At 33.8% G+C, this 20,503-nt stretch overlaps 1 protein-coding gene across 1 annotated transcript in view; it reads right to left on the bottom strand.

The window, feature by feature from the left end:
• st18 (ST18 C2H2C-type zinc finger transcription factor) overlaps window positions 1–20,503 on the bottom strand; it is a 134,704-nt gene that overhangs the window by 37,031 nt on the left and 77,170 nt on the right. The window contains exons 6-7 of the mRNA XM_088919350.1: window positions 19,201–19,231; window positions 9,646–9,833 (exon numbers count right to left, since the gene is read on the bottom strand). Coding sequence (XP_088775476.1) covers window positions 9,646–9,833; window positions 19,201–19,231 — 219 coding nt within the window. The remainder of the gene's footprint in view (window positions 1–9,645; window positions 9,834–19,200; window positions 19,232–20,503) is intronic.

Genomic DNA, 20,503 nt, shown 5'->3' with positions numbered 1-20,503 from the left:
ATGACATAGGCAGTCAAAGCAATTCATCAATGCTCCTCTCTCAATCTGACTGAGCTTGAACAGTTCTGGAAGGAGGAATGAGCAACCATTGCCAAATCTAGGTGTGCTATGTTGGTACAGATTTATCCAAACAGAATTACGGCTTAATCGAAATGTGATCTATTACATCTGGTTTTTCCTGTTTACAACTGTTTTTTGTGCAATATATGCCAGGAACATGTGCAATATATTTTTATATTTATAATGTGCAATACAACTTTTTGTGTACTGTTCTGTTTTTTTTGTATATTCTGTACTGTGAGCAACTCATTTTAGTGCACTTCTCACTGACTGTACTGACTGTATTGTATGTATTGTACTGTTGTATTACTGTATCATTTCATTACACTGTGCTGTGTTGATTGTGCTAAGCTGCTGTTGCACTGCAATTTCCCTCACGGGATCAGTAAAGTATCTATCTATCTTATAGATTTTCTTTTGATATTACTTTTCAGAATGTTTGAGTATTTGTTTTTTACATGGAGGTTGTGTGTTACAATGTGTTTATAAAGGTAAAATAAATTTGTGATTTCAGGCTGTAAGGCCACAAAATGTACAGTATTACTTTGTAAAGGGTGAGTAAACTTTCTAAAGGAACTGTACCGGAAAAAAACGTAAAGGGATCAAAATTACAGTGCAACCAGAACACCATTGTCTTAGAAAGCTAATGAGAAGGGAAATCTATACCAAAACCACTACCTCATGCAGAAGGGTCATTTAAAAAGAACTTGTAGTCATATATATGATTTACTGCCATTTTACTTCAGTACTCAAAAGCTACTATTACATATTGTAAAAATTTGCCTCTCAATCAGAAGACTGAAAACAGCTTTCAAAATTAATTGAGACATGAGAGATATAAAATATTTGATCAAGCAAGTGCTGAAAGGCATCTACAGTATGTTATCTCTAGACTATCACTGAACTAAATATTTATTACCCTTAATAAATTATTCAATGACCTTCTTTCAGAGATTGCAGTTTTGCAGGATATCAATAGTTCTGTCTGCAACTGTATTTGAGCAGAAGCAAAAAAAAAAAAGAACTGCATACAGTATGTTGCATACAATGCAATGTATATACGAAAACAAAACAAATGTGGACATGATTCAATCTACTAGTTTAAGAAAAGTACTCTCCTTTTCCTGTTTATCCTTAGTTTCAGAACACTGCACATATTGTAGATTCCAAAGCTGAGCAACATTTGAGCCCTAAAGCTAAAATAGGTGTGATTATTAATCAATTCAAAGTCAAGGTAATACATCACCCCCCTTAAAATTTCCTCTTTTCAGTAGCACTTGCTTGAAGAAATTCTCTCCCTCTCACATAATCCAATTCAAATTCTAGACCTAATATTTTAGACTTTTTACTTATACTAAATGATTTTGGCACAGGGTTTTTTTTTATTTGAATCTATATATAAGTATCTTCATGTAATACATCAGCATTCATGACACAGAATAAAGGCACTTTATAATAAAGGAAAAGCAAACACATTGGAAACACGGCCTGATGTGGGCTAGAAGGCATTCACCAGCCTCGCAACAGAAGAGAAAGCAGTTTCCCAAGGTTTGAAGCCCAATTTCAGAAACTACAAGAAGGTCAGAGTCTAAAGAATGCAAACAAAATATAAGTTATCTTAGACAGAAAAGACTTCAAAGGAACCTGATTGAGTCATTCAAAATTCTGAAAGGCACTGACAAAGTCAGCCCTGCGTATTTCAAAATAAGTTCAGAAACAGTAACCAGTACACAAGTGGAGTCTACAGGATGTGGAGGTTTTTAAGACTGAGAACAGAAGGCACTTCTTTACACAATAGCTTGTGGAAATATAGAACAAGCTACCTAACAATGTTACTGAGACCGAAGAAACAGCTGAATGAGGTTGTTTGGGCAATTATAAACTATAAACTACTAAATTGGCTAGATCCTATCATTTTGAAGTGGAAATGTTTGTGAATCCCGGAGTTTGGTCCATATTCCCATTCTACTTTTGACTGCCTAGAGAACATTCTTCCAGTCAGTTTGGGGGTCATCCAAGTGTTCTTGGGGAAATGTGAAATGGACTGTCCTCCCATGAAAATTCTTCCCACTCAGTCTTTTCCTGATAGTTAAATCATGAACAATGTCATTAGCCACAGAACTTGAGGATTTTCTGTGATTTTCTGGTTGAGCTTCTGTGTTACTCTTAGAGATCTTCGTAGTACCTTCTGTCGTGGATAGACTCACCATGGTTTTCAATATTTGACATGGATGGATAAAGTCTCAAACATTTATCAATGGTATTATAACCCTCTCCAGAATGATGGGCAACTGTTCTTTTTCTACTACCCTGCACAGTACAAAAAAAACAAAAATTTTCTGACCATTATATACAATAGGACAGGGATGCCCAAACTCCCTGTCCTACTTGTTTGCTTATAAACAAATTATTTAACCTTTTGAATCAAACTACCAATTTTGAGTAATTTTGAATTTCATTGTGCCAAGAAAACTTAACTTATTCACATACACAGATTCTTAAAAAAGCACAATGAATTATGATGCGACCTGATCATTGACATATGGATACCATGCATTAGGTACAGTACCAAGTGAAACTTGTCCAACAAGAAGTAAATACTATATGTGGTCAACACAAAACAAGTCTATTTAATATGTGAAAGTTGGTTTATATTGAAATGAAATTTGATGAATGCTTTTTTGGACATTAGTTTATTAATAGAATGATTAACATGATGACAGAAATGTATATTTTTTTATATAATTAACAATTGTTGAAAGGATCCCAAAATGCTTCACATATGAATGAGACCCACTTCATTCCCCACTAAAGTGCAGCTTAAACCTGGAGCAGCCCCACTGCACAGCAGATCACGTGAAGAAGTGATAAATTGCCTCAGCGGCTGAATTAAGGGGAAACTTCAGATGGGCCTTATTGTTCAAACCTAACTCTAATCATACAAATAGTACCATAGGATCTTTAATGACCAAATAGTCAGGATTTTGATTTAAGGTCTAACCTGAAGGACATGAAGGATTGTCCCTACTATAGCACATTTTCCCTAGTTACTATAGTGGGGAATTGCATTAGAAATTTGAATCCAGTGGGAATACTTCCATGCACTGTTCCACCAGCACCACATACAGTAGCAACCTGGTTTTGCTTTGAGGTCTCCCATCACAGTACTGCCTAATCTGGCCTCTAAAATTTAATGAGATTACGTTATAAGGAAGGTACCAGTGACATCATTATGAATAATGGCTATTTTCCCTATACCTAGAATTGTTTCACTGGAATAAATTATTTTAGAACATACTAGTTAGAGGATAGTGAGTTACATTAAGGTTAAGGAATTTTCTTTATTCATTGCGCACATTATATTCTATGTATTGCACTGTAGTTGAATGTGCTGCATATAATGTTAGTTCTGGTATGGTATTCTGTTAGCTATATTCATGGTAATTTCTGTTCATACGGTATAATATAGTATTCCCTCCTGGTGTCTTTCACAATAAGGCAAAATCAAATTTTAAGATATGTGCTAATGGACTAAGTTTAGCACAAATAAAAGTTCTTATAAATTATTTTGTTCTTGGCTTCCCTTTAACCTGGTCCCTTCCCTAATATAAACAATGTACTGCATTTAGCATTATTTTGTTGAAATTTTATTGCCCACAGTTGCAGCTGAAAGGCTTTTTTAAAATAAACATAAAAGTGATAATTGCTATAAGTGAGGTTAGGTTGTGTTTCCACACTGATTAGTAATTTAAATTGTGCCCTTTTTGAAATAATTTGCTAAGATTTCCTGGCATGAAGTACAACATGTAAACTATTTTAACAATTACATGTACCTTATAAATGATATAGCATTCTTAATGGTGTGGCATTAAGCAGTAAATCTGTTATTTGAGGACACAACTATTCTTGTATATTTAGAAAACACACTGTTTTCTTTTTCATGACACCTATTAAAGGAACAATTTTAAATTGCACTTTAACTACAATCTAAACAGAAAGTAGATGTTATGCGTAAAATATAAAGACTACCAGTGATGTACATTTTACACAGAAATCGTAACTTCAAAGCATTTATTAAATTTGTTAAAAAAATATAACAGTTGTGCTGTACTGCACACAGGTAAGAATAAGAAAATGAACAAATGTGCACTACTACATTAACTATTGATATATATAGTATATGGAAATTATATATCAACAATAAGCACACATTACAAACAATCATGAATATATCTTCTTTTGTTTTCCTTTTATTCACCATATATTTATTTTTATATAATGTAAATGTTCCTCAATTAAAATGCCTGTATCATACAATATATTTAGAACGATGAGGGACAAATGCATGTCTCCTAGCACAGTCCAAAAAGATCCATTCTAATGTGTGCAGAGTTCAGATGCCATCCTTACTTTCTTTGGGTATATCTCCCAGCTTCATGGGGACATTTTACTTCGTACTTCAACATGCACTAGTTTAGTATTTTACAAAATGTGTTTATTATTGCTATTAGCACACAGTTTACAGAACTGGATGTACTGTTTATGGTAGAATATTTATATAAGGTCTTAGTTTGTTAGAAAGCAATGTTAACTACTGTACTGTACTGATCATTATCATGTTGAAAAATCTTTCCAAGTGGGCAATTTACAGAAATAACTGTGCGATTTTTAATGTAACACATTGCCATTTCATAAATTAAAACATATATTTAGAAAGATATTTAAAATATTTTTAATGAAATATTTTGCTTTCCTCTGAAATTTACAGTTGTTGCTATTTTAATGTCATAAAAAACTAACTGTAAGAAATCCAGTACAAGGCATGTTACCATTATTATTACATATGAAATTTGATGGACTTATCAAAGAAACATGTACATGTTAAAAATTAAAATAGCCAAGGAGCTTCACAATATTCTGATATTCACCTGTGTAAGTAATAAACACACTATAAAATAGATGTCCATTCTAATTATATGGTATAAATAGTATATTAACCATACACAATATTATTACATTATTGACAAATTAATGTTATAAATCTGGAGTAACAAGACGATAGTCCTGTAGACTAATATTTTGTAATTAATTACTCTTATTTTTAATTATTTTATTTAATACTGTACATAATTACACCACTCTTCTACAATGCATCTTCTTTTCTCAGAGAAAATCTCCTAAAACTATCGAAGATTTAAATAAGCATATCATGAATAACTTCTGTCTCTATATGCACAATCTACATACTGTAAGTGTAAAGGATGAAGTATAAGTAAACTTAGTACCCTTCTTGTAATATATTGTGAAAAGGACTTGTCAGACTTTGAAATAGTTATATGTGATTAGCTGTATAATTAGGCATTTGTTCCTGTAGACTATTATAAAATAAAACATTATTGTAAATGAGGTAATACAGATTGCTATGATTTAGGTTTTACAGAGGTTTTACAATGTTCTTTTTATGCAATAATAGATCAGTTCTATAAAGATATCTGTTAAGGCTCTATTTAGCTGCACAAAGCTCTTTTAAATGACACTAAAAATGAAAATATACCAGATTACATGCATCTGCAGTTAATGATCAAGAATGGTAAGCTATCATCTGGATTGATTCAAGAAAATCTCTTTTAATCCATCAAATCATTAAAACTAACTTGCTGATAAGTCTCTTTGGGCATAAGGGTTTAGCAAAAGCTATATAAAGTAGATGGCTGATCTATCCTCTAACATTACGAGGAGTTAGAGAACAATTTAAATATAACCCAGACTAAGACTATTAGAGAAGACTTGAAGAAGATATGATATGCTGATTATTTGAGAATCAGACAAATACACACAGCAGGCAAACTCTTTTGCAGTACTGATATTAACAGGCACACATTGATCTCTATAAACAAAAATCATCTGTAAATACTGTAGGAATATATTGTATGATTTAAAAGTTAAAACAAGTTTCAAAATCTTGCATTACAAAACCAGCACGGCTAGTACAAGTAACTAATCAACAATGATAATTCAGAAGAAATATGATATTTTCCTCAGAATAACATCTTGAGTGTCATGAACCGAAGGGCACTGTTATAAGTAGATCCATATACTGAGATTGCATTGTGAAAATAATAATCTCACCATTATCTTATATCTAAGCATGCATGCAAATGCACATTTTTTTTGTATGTATACACATTTAAAATGTCTTTTGATTACACTTTAGTGAACAAAAAAGAAACAAAGTAAAATTAGAAACCATTCGATGTATTACGATTCCAATAAACACACAAGCAAATCCTTCTCATTGTTTTAAGGATTTGCTGACTGTCAAGCACTGAAACATTCTTTGCCATGAAGGATTGAGAATATATTGGTATTTTTGGTCAAATGTTCTTCTAGCTTCAAATGATCTCCTATATCTTCTTTATAAAATACAACAGTAGTTCATTAATTACAATTAAGGCTTTGCAGTATCCAGACCAAACTGGATTTGTGAGGTGTGCAGCAGTCTGATAATAACCTTCCTGCCTTACTGTGTAGGGAGACATTTTAATCTAAATAGATTTAAAAAAAATCAGTGAGCCCATCCAACAAATAGATTAAAAGTTAGTCAGTTATGCTTAGTTACAATTAGCAGAACAGGCAGTGAGCACTTGTTTTTCATCCAGATGGATGCACAGCCTTTACAAAAAAACTGAAAAAAATTCTTGGATCCCTACTGTGGTTTCTATATTGGAACAGGTGATTGGTTTGTACTCCAGAATAGCCATTACCGGAGCTCTGCAGCAGAGCAGAAGCTTGGCTCACATCTACTGCAGTACTGCATGACCAAATGGGAGGCTTTTTTTCCTGTTATGAAATGCAGATATTCACAGCATCCCACAGGCACTGATTCTTATGGCTTTTTTCACTCTAGCTGTCATTCGATTTTCATATACAGACATCCCTTTTTAAACATGCAGCGATCTTAACAAGATCTTGTCATTTTGTTAACACTAGTCCAAAGACGTCTCTTCAGATATAAACAGGACTAGGAAAAAAATATAAATTAAGTTTTCAGAATAACCCCACTGATGGTTAGGGGAGTGCAAAAAGGGTTATGATAATTGTAATGTAATATGAACTCAGGAAACAAATAAATGCCATTTCCAATGAATCTGCTCAATTCATTGAGCTATTCTCCTGGTCCACTTAACTACCCACATGTGTACAATAATGAGTTGTAGACATTATGCCTAATTATGCATATTTGGACTGTGTTAGAGGGCCTAACAAAAGCTCTCGAAAGCAACAATTACGTCTGTTGCTTGGTTACATAGTTTAAAATATACCTATTAAGTGCAGATTATAGGGGACTAAAATGCACATGTAAACCACATGTATTGTTGCCAAAATGTTGTTCATAATTCAGTTCATTACAAGCTCACACTGTTTTGTCTCTAGAAAGGACAGTGCTTTTAAATAAAATATTAATCATCCTTCATGGAAGGCATTTTACTGTATTGTCGCCAAAATGTTGTTCATAGTTTGTTTCATGACCACTTTACCCTGACAAAACAGACTATTTTAAATAGAATATTTATCTTCTATCGTTAAGGGAATACAGTACATTGCACTCTTAAAAAATTGCTTTTTTTGTTATTAGTCTGATATATAAAAACATTCCATAAGATACGAAAGCTGCTGTGTGTCTGACCGATAGAGTATTCATTGAAGGGGAACCCTCTGAGTATTTTCAGTTCGTTTGCAGTGAGTTTTTCAACTTGCACTGACGAGGGAGAACTACTCTGGTTATTGTACTTTACCAGAGGCAGAAAAACAACTCACAGTCCATTTCCATTCAATCATTTTCATACAATGACATTAATAGTTTAGATCTATAAATTCCTATTACTAAAAAACACCACAGGAATGTAGCTTTCTATCAATACTTGGTTGAATGAGTATTGCATTTTAATAATTTATTCATTAAAACATACTTCTCTGTCATTAGAATATAGTATATATGAGCTTGATTTAACAAAAAAAAGTAACAACTAAACTTTCTTTCTGCATGTGATTATGAAACAAAATTAAATTGATATCATTTGATACATGGACTTTTAAACAAAAGTTCATGAGAAGGTCAAGCTCTGATCTAGCCCACTTGCACTACAAAATGTCTACAGTATGTTTAAATATTATGCTTTTTTTCTTACTCCTTTGCATGTTTTGTTTTGCATCCTCTTTATTGTCACCCTTGAAGCAGAATCCTGGTTCATTAAAGGGGTGGGGTTCCAGCACCCCTTAATAACAGAATGCCATTCTCCTCAGCCAGGTCAGTTACTCCTATAAAGCTTTCTTTTTGAACAGTGCCTCTTCTCCATCTTAGTGTTTGACTGAACTACTGAAACATATTGTACAGTATATATAAATTATTATTATTATATTATTATGTTCTAATGTATTATATTCACCATTTAATAATAGTATTTGAACACTTCTATGACTTGAAGCCCAATGGTCTTTTTCCTGGGTCTAGCTTATTTGGTGTGCTTTTTGTTCTCCCAAAGAGAATACAATGATTACAATGTGTACAGACCATATTCTTAAAATGGGACAAAGATAATTTTGTTGTGTCCATTCTGAAGAGATATTTAGAGATGTTCTGAAAAAAAAAACTTTTGTGGAAAAATTTAAATACTTGTGGTCCTGTATAAATATTCAAAGGGCTCAAACGTCCAAAATATAAGAAAACTGTTAAAACTATAGCAAAACTCTAGCAAAGCCTACCAACATCCCTTCCTTTACTGCTGATTTACATTTCTTTATATCTATAGTTTTTCTTTACATTTGATTTTTCTTGATTTCTATTTTTTAATTTTTAAAGGTTTAAATATTCATATGAAAATAGAAAAAAATAAAATATTGTCAGAAAATCCTGAAAATGATGTATGAATGGGAATGTATTTTTGGAGGAAAGTGTCAATTATTGGCACACACTCAAAGCACAAATTACTTGAAAACAGTACTGGTACTGTATACAAATCTCAGGTTCAGGATTAAGTTTGAGCTGCTTTCTCATTAAAATATCAGTTGTTTATTCTTAGTACTAAATATATGTTTACTTGCAATTTTTATTAAATTTTAAGGATGTTTTCTTATAGTGTGGAATAGTTTTTTTAGAACCTTTTATAAATTAAGATATCAGATGGTCTAAATTTAAAGGTAAAATGTAAATGTAAAAGTCCATTGCCGTTTTAAAGAAAAACATTAAAAAATCTAAATAATTAATCTTCAGATGTATTAAAACAGCTTTGTAAGGATCCTTCTACAAAGATGAAAAACAAAATTAGGCAGCAAAACAAACAAATAAATACAAAAAATACAAAGAATGTGCTTACTTCAACAGGGGGTTGGCAGATTGACTGTCAAGAAATACTATGAAAATATGAGGATGTAACAAATGACCAATGAATACCCAGCAGTATATTATTGCACTTTCAGCAAACAATGAGTGTAGAATGAGAAAAAGATGAATGCAACAGATGGTATTTAAAAATTCAGCGTCAATTGTTCATCAAAACAGACAAAAACAACAGGACATCTGTCTACCTGCTGGAGTGTCAATGCTCCTCAGCTCGTCTTTGTCCTCTATTTCTGCCAGGTCCTCAGTCTCCTCATCACAGTCATTGCTGGGGCTGTAGTGGCGGGGTTTCATCAGAAGAGACTTCCTCTTGTTAACTGGGGCTCCACACACTGCTTCCTGGGCACTTCTTTTCCTTGCCATAGAGCCATAGGCACTTCATATAAAAACAGACATAGAGCAATAAATATCAAGTGTTGCTATGACTACATATTTGGGTGATTTCATCTATATTCCGTTTGTTGACTGTTTCTGATATTCATTGACCGCACTCTAATTTTTAGCATGTTTCCAATAATTTACCATCTGGATACAAAAACAAATATGAAAAGTCTTGAAAATACCAATATTCATATCATTCAATTGGTATGGTTCTATGGTAACTTTGACATTGACATTGAGTAATGGGGTACCTACTTGTTTTGGCTGGAGTTTTATGTGATGACGTTTTAAGAAAAGCAGTTATAAGAGTGTATTTTTTATTCTATTAGTTTTATTTAAAAGTACCTAAACGTCCACACAAGTAAATAAGAATACTGTTCTCAGGGGTCATAGGTATCAATGTATTGAAAATGAAACAATCTAAAACTTAATGCTGGAAAACTAAAGAGGTAGAGTGAAATACTCTTCATTCAGCTAAAAAGCCTTTCACGGGTCTTTTCAGAAGCTTCCTCATACAGACCTGAGGAAGACTCCACAGCCAATGCATTCTATATTTTACACTTTCATTGTACTTTTTAACATGGACTTAACCTCTGCTTGTTCCTTTGCAACCCATAATCTGACACAACTCCATACTCTCAAGTTACTTCCCACCTTTGTGCAAAGTCATTTTTCATACTTCAATTGACTGTAAAATGAGGCAATTAAATATGCTGTATACTGTACATTGTTAAGATATGTTTTTAAATGTTAGAATCAATGGCAATTTAGTCTCGACATGTAAAAATCAACAATTGCATTTTTGCCTAAAACAGAAATAAATTAAGTCAGCTAATTAGTTCCAAACATATTTCAGTGGAAAATGATTATTTGTTAACTGTGGTTATATAAATGAAAACTGTGACTCACAATTTTTGAAAGAACAAACATGAAAAATAAATAACTAAAAATACATGAAAGTCATAATCCATTTTACTGTGTAAAATGCTGTGAAGAAACAGAAATGCTTATATTCATGATTTCTGAAGATCAATTAGACTTAACATATACTTAAGTTATTATCTGTATTTTGTACTTTAAAGAAGTCACAGAATTATTAACTATTTAAGTAGGACATCAACTCTCAAGTTCTTGATCAAGTTACAACACTTCCACACTGAGCTGTTCATTTTTATTTTAGTATAAATTAAATCTGAAAATATGCAAGGCCCCAATGAATGTCTAATATGCAATTCAGTCTAAAACCTCAAGATGTCAACATAGCCACTCCAGCAAAGCCAAAGTTATGGAGCAGAACCTTCATAGGCCCTCTATTTTTGTTCTACCTGAGTTTTTATCTAATTTTATTAATTACTATCTCTGTTTAATTGGTCCAATTTAACCCTTTTCCAGGTAATGAGGTGTTAACAATTTGAAGATAATTATAAAGACTGCAGGACTCCAATCCACTAGGGCTTGAGCCATGCACCACAAATCTAATGAACTATTTAGCAGCACATCAGCTACTGTCTGACCCTAAAACATCATACCATACAATTACAGAATGCAAAAGCTGAATCATTGCATGAAATGCAGAAAGCCATGCAATGGTGTTTAATTTAAGGGGTTGAGAAAGCAAAACATAAGTACAAAAAACATTAATTTTAATGTTTATACAAAGATTAGCCTTCCATTATAGATATTTGAAATTATTATATGAATTTTTAGGAAACTATGTGATACAGTGTGTGTGGATCTGTTGTGTGTATGGAGGGAGTTCCCTTTAACAAATCATCTGACTTCAGCATTATAAGCTTCTTACATGTGGTTCATGATAATGTGACTGGCTTTAAGGCTTTCTTTGGCAATATTCAGGATTATTTTAATTTGCTGGTTCTTGCTAATGAATGGAGGATATACAAAGCTTAAACTAAAACTGTACTTGATAAAAGTTCTCTGTGTGAAATCTAATATACTGAGCATTAACAGAAGATATAACATTAATTAATTGCTAAAATTAACACATATATAACATTAGAGTAAAATACTGTAAACAGTATACAGTTTTTAATTATTAATTATTATTTTAAGTATTAAACAACAAGCATAGGGTGTATATAATATACTAAGAGACACTCAAAATATAACAATATTTTGGTTCCAGTATTACAAGATATGTACCAGTAGTATATATTCACAAATAATAAGTACAATTAATGTAATTCACATGACAGTCAATGAAACAACTATGAGAAAATAATCTTAGACGCTTCCATTTGTAACACACCATATATGGTAGAATAGTTTGTAGACTATATGGATATGACTGTGGCAAATTTTGCGTCCAAAAAAGCCAGGGAAATTATCATGGCTGAACCAAAATGCAATGACAGCCACAATTTAGAAGGAATGAGGCTATTAGGATGCGGAGGGCTTACCAGACTTGTGCAGTGATTGACAATATCTCGTTTGTTGTACAGTGTACAGTGTTGTCCGGATCCACAACCGTGTACAACCATGTACACTTGTCGAGCTGTGTGCAGTGCTTCTTGCTGAGAGGAAAATGATTTCCCACAGCGAAATAAGTGCTTTTTAAATGTTGATGCCATTGTCGCATGCAAACATTTCTGGTAACAAATGGAGGACACACGAAATACTGAACTCCTTATTGAAAAATGGACCGATTTGAGGTTTAACTTCCTTTGATTTGACAATGGGTTTGAAAATTCAAGTGCAATAAGTACCACAGCATTCTGTGCAGTGCATTTCTCTGCTTAATACAGATTAATGAATCCATATTTTGTTCTTGTTTTATTGCTAGTTAATTCTGATGTAACATTTCTAATGGCATCTTAAACAGGTCACAGCAATGTAACAGCTCTCTTATCATGTGCAATGAATTTCAGTATATGTAAAAAATGACAAGTTAACGCCATCCCCATTAATACAGATTAAGATAAAGATAGTTACTACTTTGTACTATTGTTAACTATTGTAAACGTGTTTTAATGAACATAGCTTTAACATAGTTTCAAAGCCCAGGGTATGTCAGACTGATTGGATTAAAAAAAAATACTTCATACTTCAGAAAAAAAAAATATTTTAAGCATGTGGGTTTAAGCCCTGGGTTCAATTCTGGACCTGGGTGCTACCTGTATGGAGTTTGAATGTTCTCCCTATGCTTAGGTGGGTTTCCTCTGGGGGCTATCTGTGTGAATTTTGTAGGTTCTCCCCAAGTTTGGATCCAAAAACATATTGGTAGGTAATCTGGATTTTTGGAAAATTGTCCTTAGGTGTGTGTGAATATTTGCGTTTGTGTCTATCTGCCCTGCAATGAACTGGATCCCCATTAAGAGAGTACCCTGCCTTGTGCCCACTGCTTGCTGGAATAGACTCCACTCACCCACAAACCTGAATTGGGAGAAACAGTCAGAAAATGGATGTATTATAACTGATTTTAGTGCTGGTGAAAGTGACTTTAAAAATAAATCCATTACCAATACAAATTAATTATGTAAGAGATTACTCTTTAAAAACGAACAAAAATTGTGGGCAAAGAAATTTTTAAAATGAATTGATAAGTTGGTAATGAAAAAAAAAATCCCTTACAGTGATCTACAGCGTTGGAATTTTGCTCAAATATCAAATTTTAAATTATAACATCAGAAATGTTCCAAAAAAAAAGGAGGCCACTTAACCCATCTACGATAACTAGTAGCTAATTGATCCAACGATCACCCAGACATTCACAATTGTGTAAGAATATAATTTAAAAAAAATTCAATTAAAAGATTAATAGATTTTCAATTTCATGGCAATCTAGAAAAAAAGTAACTGAAAAATACGGCACAGAAATGTAACAGTTCTCTTATCATGGTACCTTTCTACAACATACTGCATACAAAGAAATGTACTGTTGGGACATGTGATTCTTGGACTTTCTAAGAAAGGTAGACACAGCTGGTATTCTGATTTTGCAATTATACAGAAAACTATAAAACTGATCAATAATATGGATGAGAGGTAAATGTAATAGGCAGATCAATACAGGATGGATAAATGTGGTGCTAACAGTATCACTGATGAAACTTAAATGTAAATTCCTATATAAACATTAACAACAGGCTCATCTCAGTAAGTTAACTCACATATTTCTGTATGATCCAGGAGCAAGGAAATATAGGACAAACAACCAAACCTTTTAAAACGGTTCACATGGTAAGCATTTCTTTTTCTAAAAATATAACCTAGATGTTACTAAGATGGTCAGCTATTTTAGCCTTTCAGATGAACATGTTGTCACATGGTTTTCACATGATTTGTACACCTTTTGCAAAACTGCAAATGTCCACAATTGAGCACATCACAAACTAAATTGTCAAGACATACTCAACACAGAATTCTAGAAAACTGAAAAAATAAAAAACATCAGTTTTAATTGATATCACATCAGTTAAAATTTCTTTCACTTTAAAATAAGTATTTAAAACTGTATAGATGCACTTTTTGTATTTTATGGGTGAAGTGCTGGTGATTGAGCATGAAGTTGCTCCATCACACTTTTTGATAGGATGTACATTTACAGTAGTATTACACGGAGCTGAAACATACTGAGGAATTTCCTTTTACTTTACTGTATTCATCTAAAAGGTAAGGATAATGACAAAGATATCAATCAACCTCATACATAAGGGATTTTTATTGTAACGCATATGGCCGACATTACAGGTTGTGCAAGCTGGCTTACCAGTGCAGTGACATCACAGGGACATCACTGGTCCCTGTTGAGTGACACCGGAGGCCTGGGTTTGAGTCCCCAGCAGTGGGGGGCCAACCTGAGGTGGCAGCAGCGAGGGAGCATACCCACGTGAACCCAAAAGTGCTACATTATGTTTTTTTAAAAACAATTTATGAACATACAGTATATACGAATCTACTTCAATTTAAATTATGCTAATGTGAGCAGCAAGAAAACACATAAAACACACCGTTGTTGTAATGTTCACATCACACTGTACAGTACATTCCTTAGTCCCACATGTCTTCATCTGAGACTTGATGCTCTCTTTTTTACAGAAGCACTCTAAACAATGCCTCATGCATGATCTTGGCATGCACACTAATACAACTAAATTTTACAGTACACTGAGATAAATTAAAAAGCAACCTAACATAAATATGGAGACTAGAAGAGGATGGTTATTAGCAAAATGGCAAAGGCCAGACTGCAGGGAGTGATAATTTTGCATGGATCCACTGATCGGACCATGGTTCAAACTCTCCATGCCACATCCAAGTATAGATGTTCCCATATTCTATAGCCCTCTAGGTTGTCATAATGCTGTTTCTTTGGAGGGAGTGCTACCTTGCTAACATTCTACCCTTGTTTGCTCTGGTCAACACTGATCTTACATGTCAGCACCTAGATAAAGCCCTGCCACAAGACAAGTGAAACACCCTTCTCTAGTACATTAATATGGGTCCTCGGAAAAGAACCCAGCAAATCCTGTTTTCTCTTTTTCACCATAAGGCTTGACAATTTCTCTTTGTGGCATTGTCCCTAGTGAATCTATGCTGAGATGGAAATACCATACAAAAAATGTGATGTACAGTACCAAGCTCATCTTTGAAAATTCCTAAGGAGGAACTGAATGGTACGTATTCTGTGGTACTTTGGTTGCAGCTAATAGGGCCTGCAGGTTCAGGACAGACCTTAACTCATTATTCATTTAGAGAAGCACAGCAGGAACAAAACCTCGCCCAAGTTCGGTTTGGTAGCACTGGAGAATATCATCACTTCTGTGAGAGAAGTGAGTCATGTCTTCTGTAATAGGATTATATGAATACATGTTTTCATTTTTTAATCAACTTATTTTGTATAGTAACTTGCTGAGTCAATCAATCTATTCCTGATCATTTTCATGACTGATGACTGATGACTGCATTCTTTGAAAAAAAAAATCATGTGCAAAATGATTAAGTGGAGGAGAAAGAGCAAAAGCAGAGTGGGAACAAGTGTTCTGATTAATGAACTTAAATTTAGTATGATTGTCCTGTAACCCTGCCAGTGCAAAAATATTCAGAGGGCCTAGAATTCATGGGATTTCAGTTTTTGTCAATTTTGAAGATTTACATACTTAGTCACATTCTAACCACAGTGTTAATAATTTTATCAAAGTGCAAACTGTCAAACTGAAATGATGCAAAATGAAATGAGATTAAACAATCCATTTATTATCAGGTGTCATTTTTAGGGATGTAAGTGTTTAAAAACAAAGATTTCTTTTATTGTCTTCCTTTGTAACACTATCTCTTAGTTTTGTAAGTATGTCCTTTTGACTGTTACTTGGCCTATGCAAAACCACATGCTGAGAAGTATTTAAAATGTAACAAATGCTGGTTGTTCCAGTATTAATGTATTATGTTGTGAATGCCTTTCAGTATATGTATAAAAAGCAGGCATGCTCAATGCAGGAACTGTAAACGTATACAGGAATCAATCTTTTTTCTCCATGACTTGGTAGGGAGATGAAAAACCATTTTTTATTACATAAAAAAGAATCGCATATCAAGTCAATTTTAATTGTCAAAACCATGTTGAATTTGTTATGACTCTATCCATATCCTCTTCAAATACAATTCCAATTATTCATTTTAATAAATATTTTAAACTTCTCTATGGTAATCTTTAAGGCCCCCTTCAAGGACGACCTATAAAAGTAATGTTCTTACAAGTAAAGGTCTCAGGCATATGGTGTGTAAATTGCAGAGGAGTTCATTTGTCTCGTGAGCTGAGATGTTCAATGGCAAGGCAAAAATCTTTCCCTTTGATGTTCTCACCTTCACACCTCTTCATGGGAAGGCTGCCATAGCGTGGAGTGGTATCATCCTACCCTGCTCCCATGGAACTGACTCCTAAAGACACTGACCATGACATGACCCAGGCTCCATCTCTCAAAGTGTGTAATGAAGGGCACAATCTATACTCAGAGGGCACCCCTTTTATGGTTGAAATATTGAGGACTTAGAAGTGGCAGAAATCTCCAAAGCCAGATGGTATTTTACCGATTGCTTTCTTTTAAGGAAACAAGATGTTGACACAATTCTTCATGATGCCATGAAATTTGTGGAGTACCACAGTGATCTATACCAGGACTGCTGCTCTTCCTAATTTATATAATAATCTGCATTCAGATACATTTAGCAAACTAGTCGCTGTAAGCCAAAATAAGAGGACTATCAAATTAAATAAATGAAGCAACTATAATTTAAAAAGATTTTTTTAACTATTAGACAGGCAAACACCTGAGAGAGAGGTGCAGGGTGTTGCATGGAAGACATGCAAACATTAGCTATAAATATAAAGTAGAAAACAGTGAGCTTGAAGAATGTTGTGTGCATAACAAGGAGGCCTAATACAGGTATTCAACATCCTCAATGGCATTGAAAAAGTCAAAAAAGTAGACTTCAGGTTAAACCGTGAAATAAAAACTAGAGGGTACAAATGGAATCTACATAGAAATGCAATTAAAATAAAAAACAGGAGGCACTTCTTTACACAAAGAGGGTTGGAGTAGTATGGTACAAGCTACCAGGCATGCTGTTGAAGCCAATACCATGGATTGCTTAATATAACAGCTGGATAAGATTATTGGATCAGAAAGCTACTACCAAATGGGCTAGACTGCTTTTGGGTAGTTTAAGAAGGTAGCTGCATCAGCATGCATAGGCTGCAAAGTTAAAGGTTTATGCCATGCTGAAAAGAGAAGAAAGGAAACACAATGTGCCTTCTTCGGCAATCAAATAAGCCTTAGTTTACTTGTTCCTTTGTAGACTGCTTTCTGTCATTTGCTACCATTCTTATTTTTTTGTTGCAAAAAAAGGTATTGTTGCACTGGAATCAGTCCAAACAAGTGCTACCAGATAAATTACTGTACTTAAGAGAATGTCTTACATGGACAGGCTAAAAGAGTCTCCTTGAAAGCAGAAAAATGTGAGGATATCGCAATCAATTTCTCTATATCCTTATAAAAGCATTGGCAAAGTCAACCCTGTGAATTGCCTCAGAAGAAAGAGTGAAACATTAACCAGAGGACATCAGTGGAAACTATAGGTAAGTGCATTTAAATCTGAGTACAGGAGGCATTTCTTTACACAAAATGTTGTGGAAGTACAAAACATGATACTCAGCCATGCTGTTGAAGTCAAAACCCTGGCTTTGTTCAAGAAATGGCTAGATGAGGTCCTTGAACCAATTACGTACTACCAAATGAACACAATCGATGGTATGACCTACTCTTGTTTGTAACATTCTTATATTCTTGTGAGATATTTCACAACTCCATGTATCATTTTTTTTAGATGAGTAACATCTATCACCATTAACAAAATGCTGTTGCCTAAACTCATTATTTTGTAACATATACTGTGTATACATACAGCAGTATATTTCGTGAACCTTTACGATGTACTGATAATACTCAAAATTCAAATCCAATATGATAGTTATAAGATAATATGATTATAGTGATGTCATATATTGAAAATATATTGGTATGTAATAAATTGGTAAGGCTTTAGATTTGCTTTTTTAATTGAAAAATGTGGAGTTTATGAGAACATTTTATATTTTCAGTGTAACCTAAAATATTATGTGAAACAAGTTATTTTTAGAGACTTCTTTTTGTGATCAATGTTAATAGTTTGGCAATTTGTAATGTTTTCTTTTATTTCTGCACTATTTTGTTTTGTAAAACTGTCAGCTGCATTGTAGTATGAATAAATTTGAAGCCAAAGGTTTCACATATATATATACAGTATATAACATATTTGATGAGGGGACTGTTACAGGCCGTTCTATGTACAGAAACTACTAGGCATGATAGATTGAAACATGACTGCAGATACTGTAATGGTGATTGGAGCTGCGAACATAAATTATTAGATAAAATTAATAATGTAATGAATTTAGCCTGATAAGCGATATTATACTAATAATATAAAATGTGACAGCACCACAGTGGCGCAGTAGTTAGCATTGTTGCCCCACGGTGCTGGGGCCTTGTGTTTAACTTCGGGGGGGTGGCTCTCTGTGAGATGCATATTCCCCTGTTTCCTCCCAGTTTCCTCTGGGTGCTCCTGGGTAGGTTAATTGGCCTCTGTGAAAACTGATCCTGGTGTGTGTGTGCCCTGCCATAAAGTCCAGGGTGTATCCCACGTTGCGCCTGTTGGTTGCCCCCTGTTGCAGGGTTGCTCCCCGCAACCCTGAATTAGATGAAACAGTTAGAAAATGGATGGACGAATAAATATAGAACGTATTTTAGTCAGCAGTGAAATCAAACTACAATATTAACCTTTTTTCATAAATGTTAACTCATTCCTACCTGAGAGCCTGGGCTATAGAGTCAACAGGAACTGTCAATAGAAAGAAAAGAAAGTGAGAAAAATTAACTTGTTTACATTTCCAGTACAATAGTTTGGAAGCTTGCACCAGAGCTTCAGACTAACAGCAGTACTGGCCCATGTCACAAAAATAGGTGAGCCTTCTGCCAAAACAACCTGCATAGGAGTATTGACATCGAATCCTTTTGCAAAGTGAAGGCAGAACTGCATTTTATTCAGCATTCTCATTGAGCCCTCTAATGTTAAACCACACAAGCTGAAGCAGACAGCTTGGTGTTCACAGCAAAAAGTAAGAACCTCGTTTGGAATTTGTGGATGGGATCATTATTGTAGGTAAATATTTTATTAACCTTTAAAGATAAGACATTATGAAAAAATGAAAATACTTTTAATCAAAACGAAATCAAGAAAAGGTCAGTATTGGTCATATGTATATGCTATCCAATTGCACATTTATTAATTTGGGAGAAAAAAAATCTTAAATAATTTGCATTTTATAGGAATTCAGTTGTAATGAAAAAAAAATACAACAAAAAATGAGTCATGACCAAAGTAGATTTCAATTTTCACTATAAAAATAATGGAATTGACAAACATTCTTCAATCATGAAAAATCAATGATTTACTAAATGAGAAAAAAATAACACAATTGCTTTTTATGCAGGAAGATGTTATACTTTGGGGCTTTTAAATTGGTTGCTAATTAAATCATTCTCATTTACTAATTATGTTAAATACATCCATCAACAATATCACAGGATACCATATATTGTATGCAGAAGTGTTAGAATTACTGTAGATGCAGATTTGTCAAGTGTCAGAACTTTGATGTATTTGATAGCTGGGAAAATAATTCAATGACACCTGAACACCACATATAACATTAATAAAATGTGAGAAATACAAAAATACTTCAAATGACACTAATTTTGCCTGAATATACAGTATATATATATGATACACACACCGGTTTCTTTTTTTCTTTTATTTTTAAACAAAAGTTCGGGTGGAAGGTTAGATCCTAATCTTGCACACTGGTGCTCGCCTGCGTACAATACAGTATGTCTCGCACCCAAGTCTTCCCTTCCCATCCCCCTCACCTCTCCGTCTACACCCTTGCAGCAATAGTGAGGTGGGGGGTTTGGGAAGTCTATCCAGCCCTGGGTGGCGTGCCATTCTCTTTGCTAGGCTAGTCTCGCCAGCTACTTTATACATATTCGTCTTTCTCTCGCATTCATTAGGATCTAACCAAACTACTGAAATATTTTTTGTCTCCTTTTGAAA

Source organism: Atractosteus spatula, chromosome 6, assembly GCF_055471065.1.
Source record: "Atractosteus spatula isolate fAtrSpa1 chromosome 6, fAtrSpa1.hap1, whole genome shotgun sequence".
In the NCBI taxonomy this organism is placed as follows: Eukaryota; Metazoa; Chordata; class Actinopteri; order Semionotiformes; family Lepisosteidae; genus Atractosteus; species Atractosteus spatula.
Note: the sequence above shows the minus strand (reverse complement) of the source record. Positions and strands in the feature narration are given on the sequence as shown.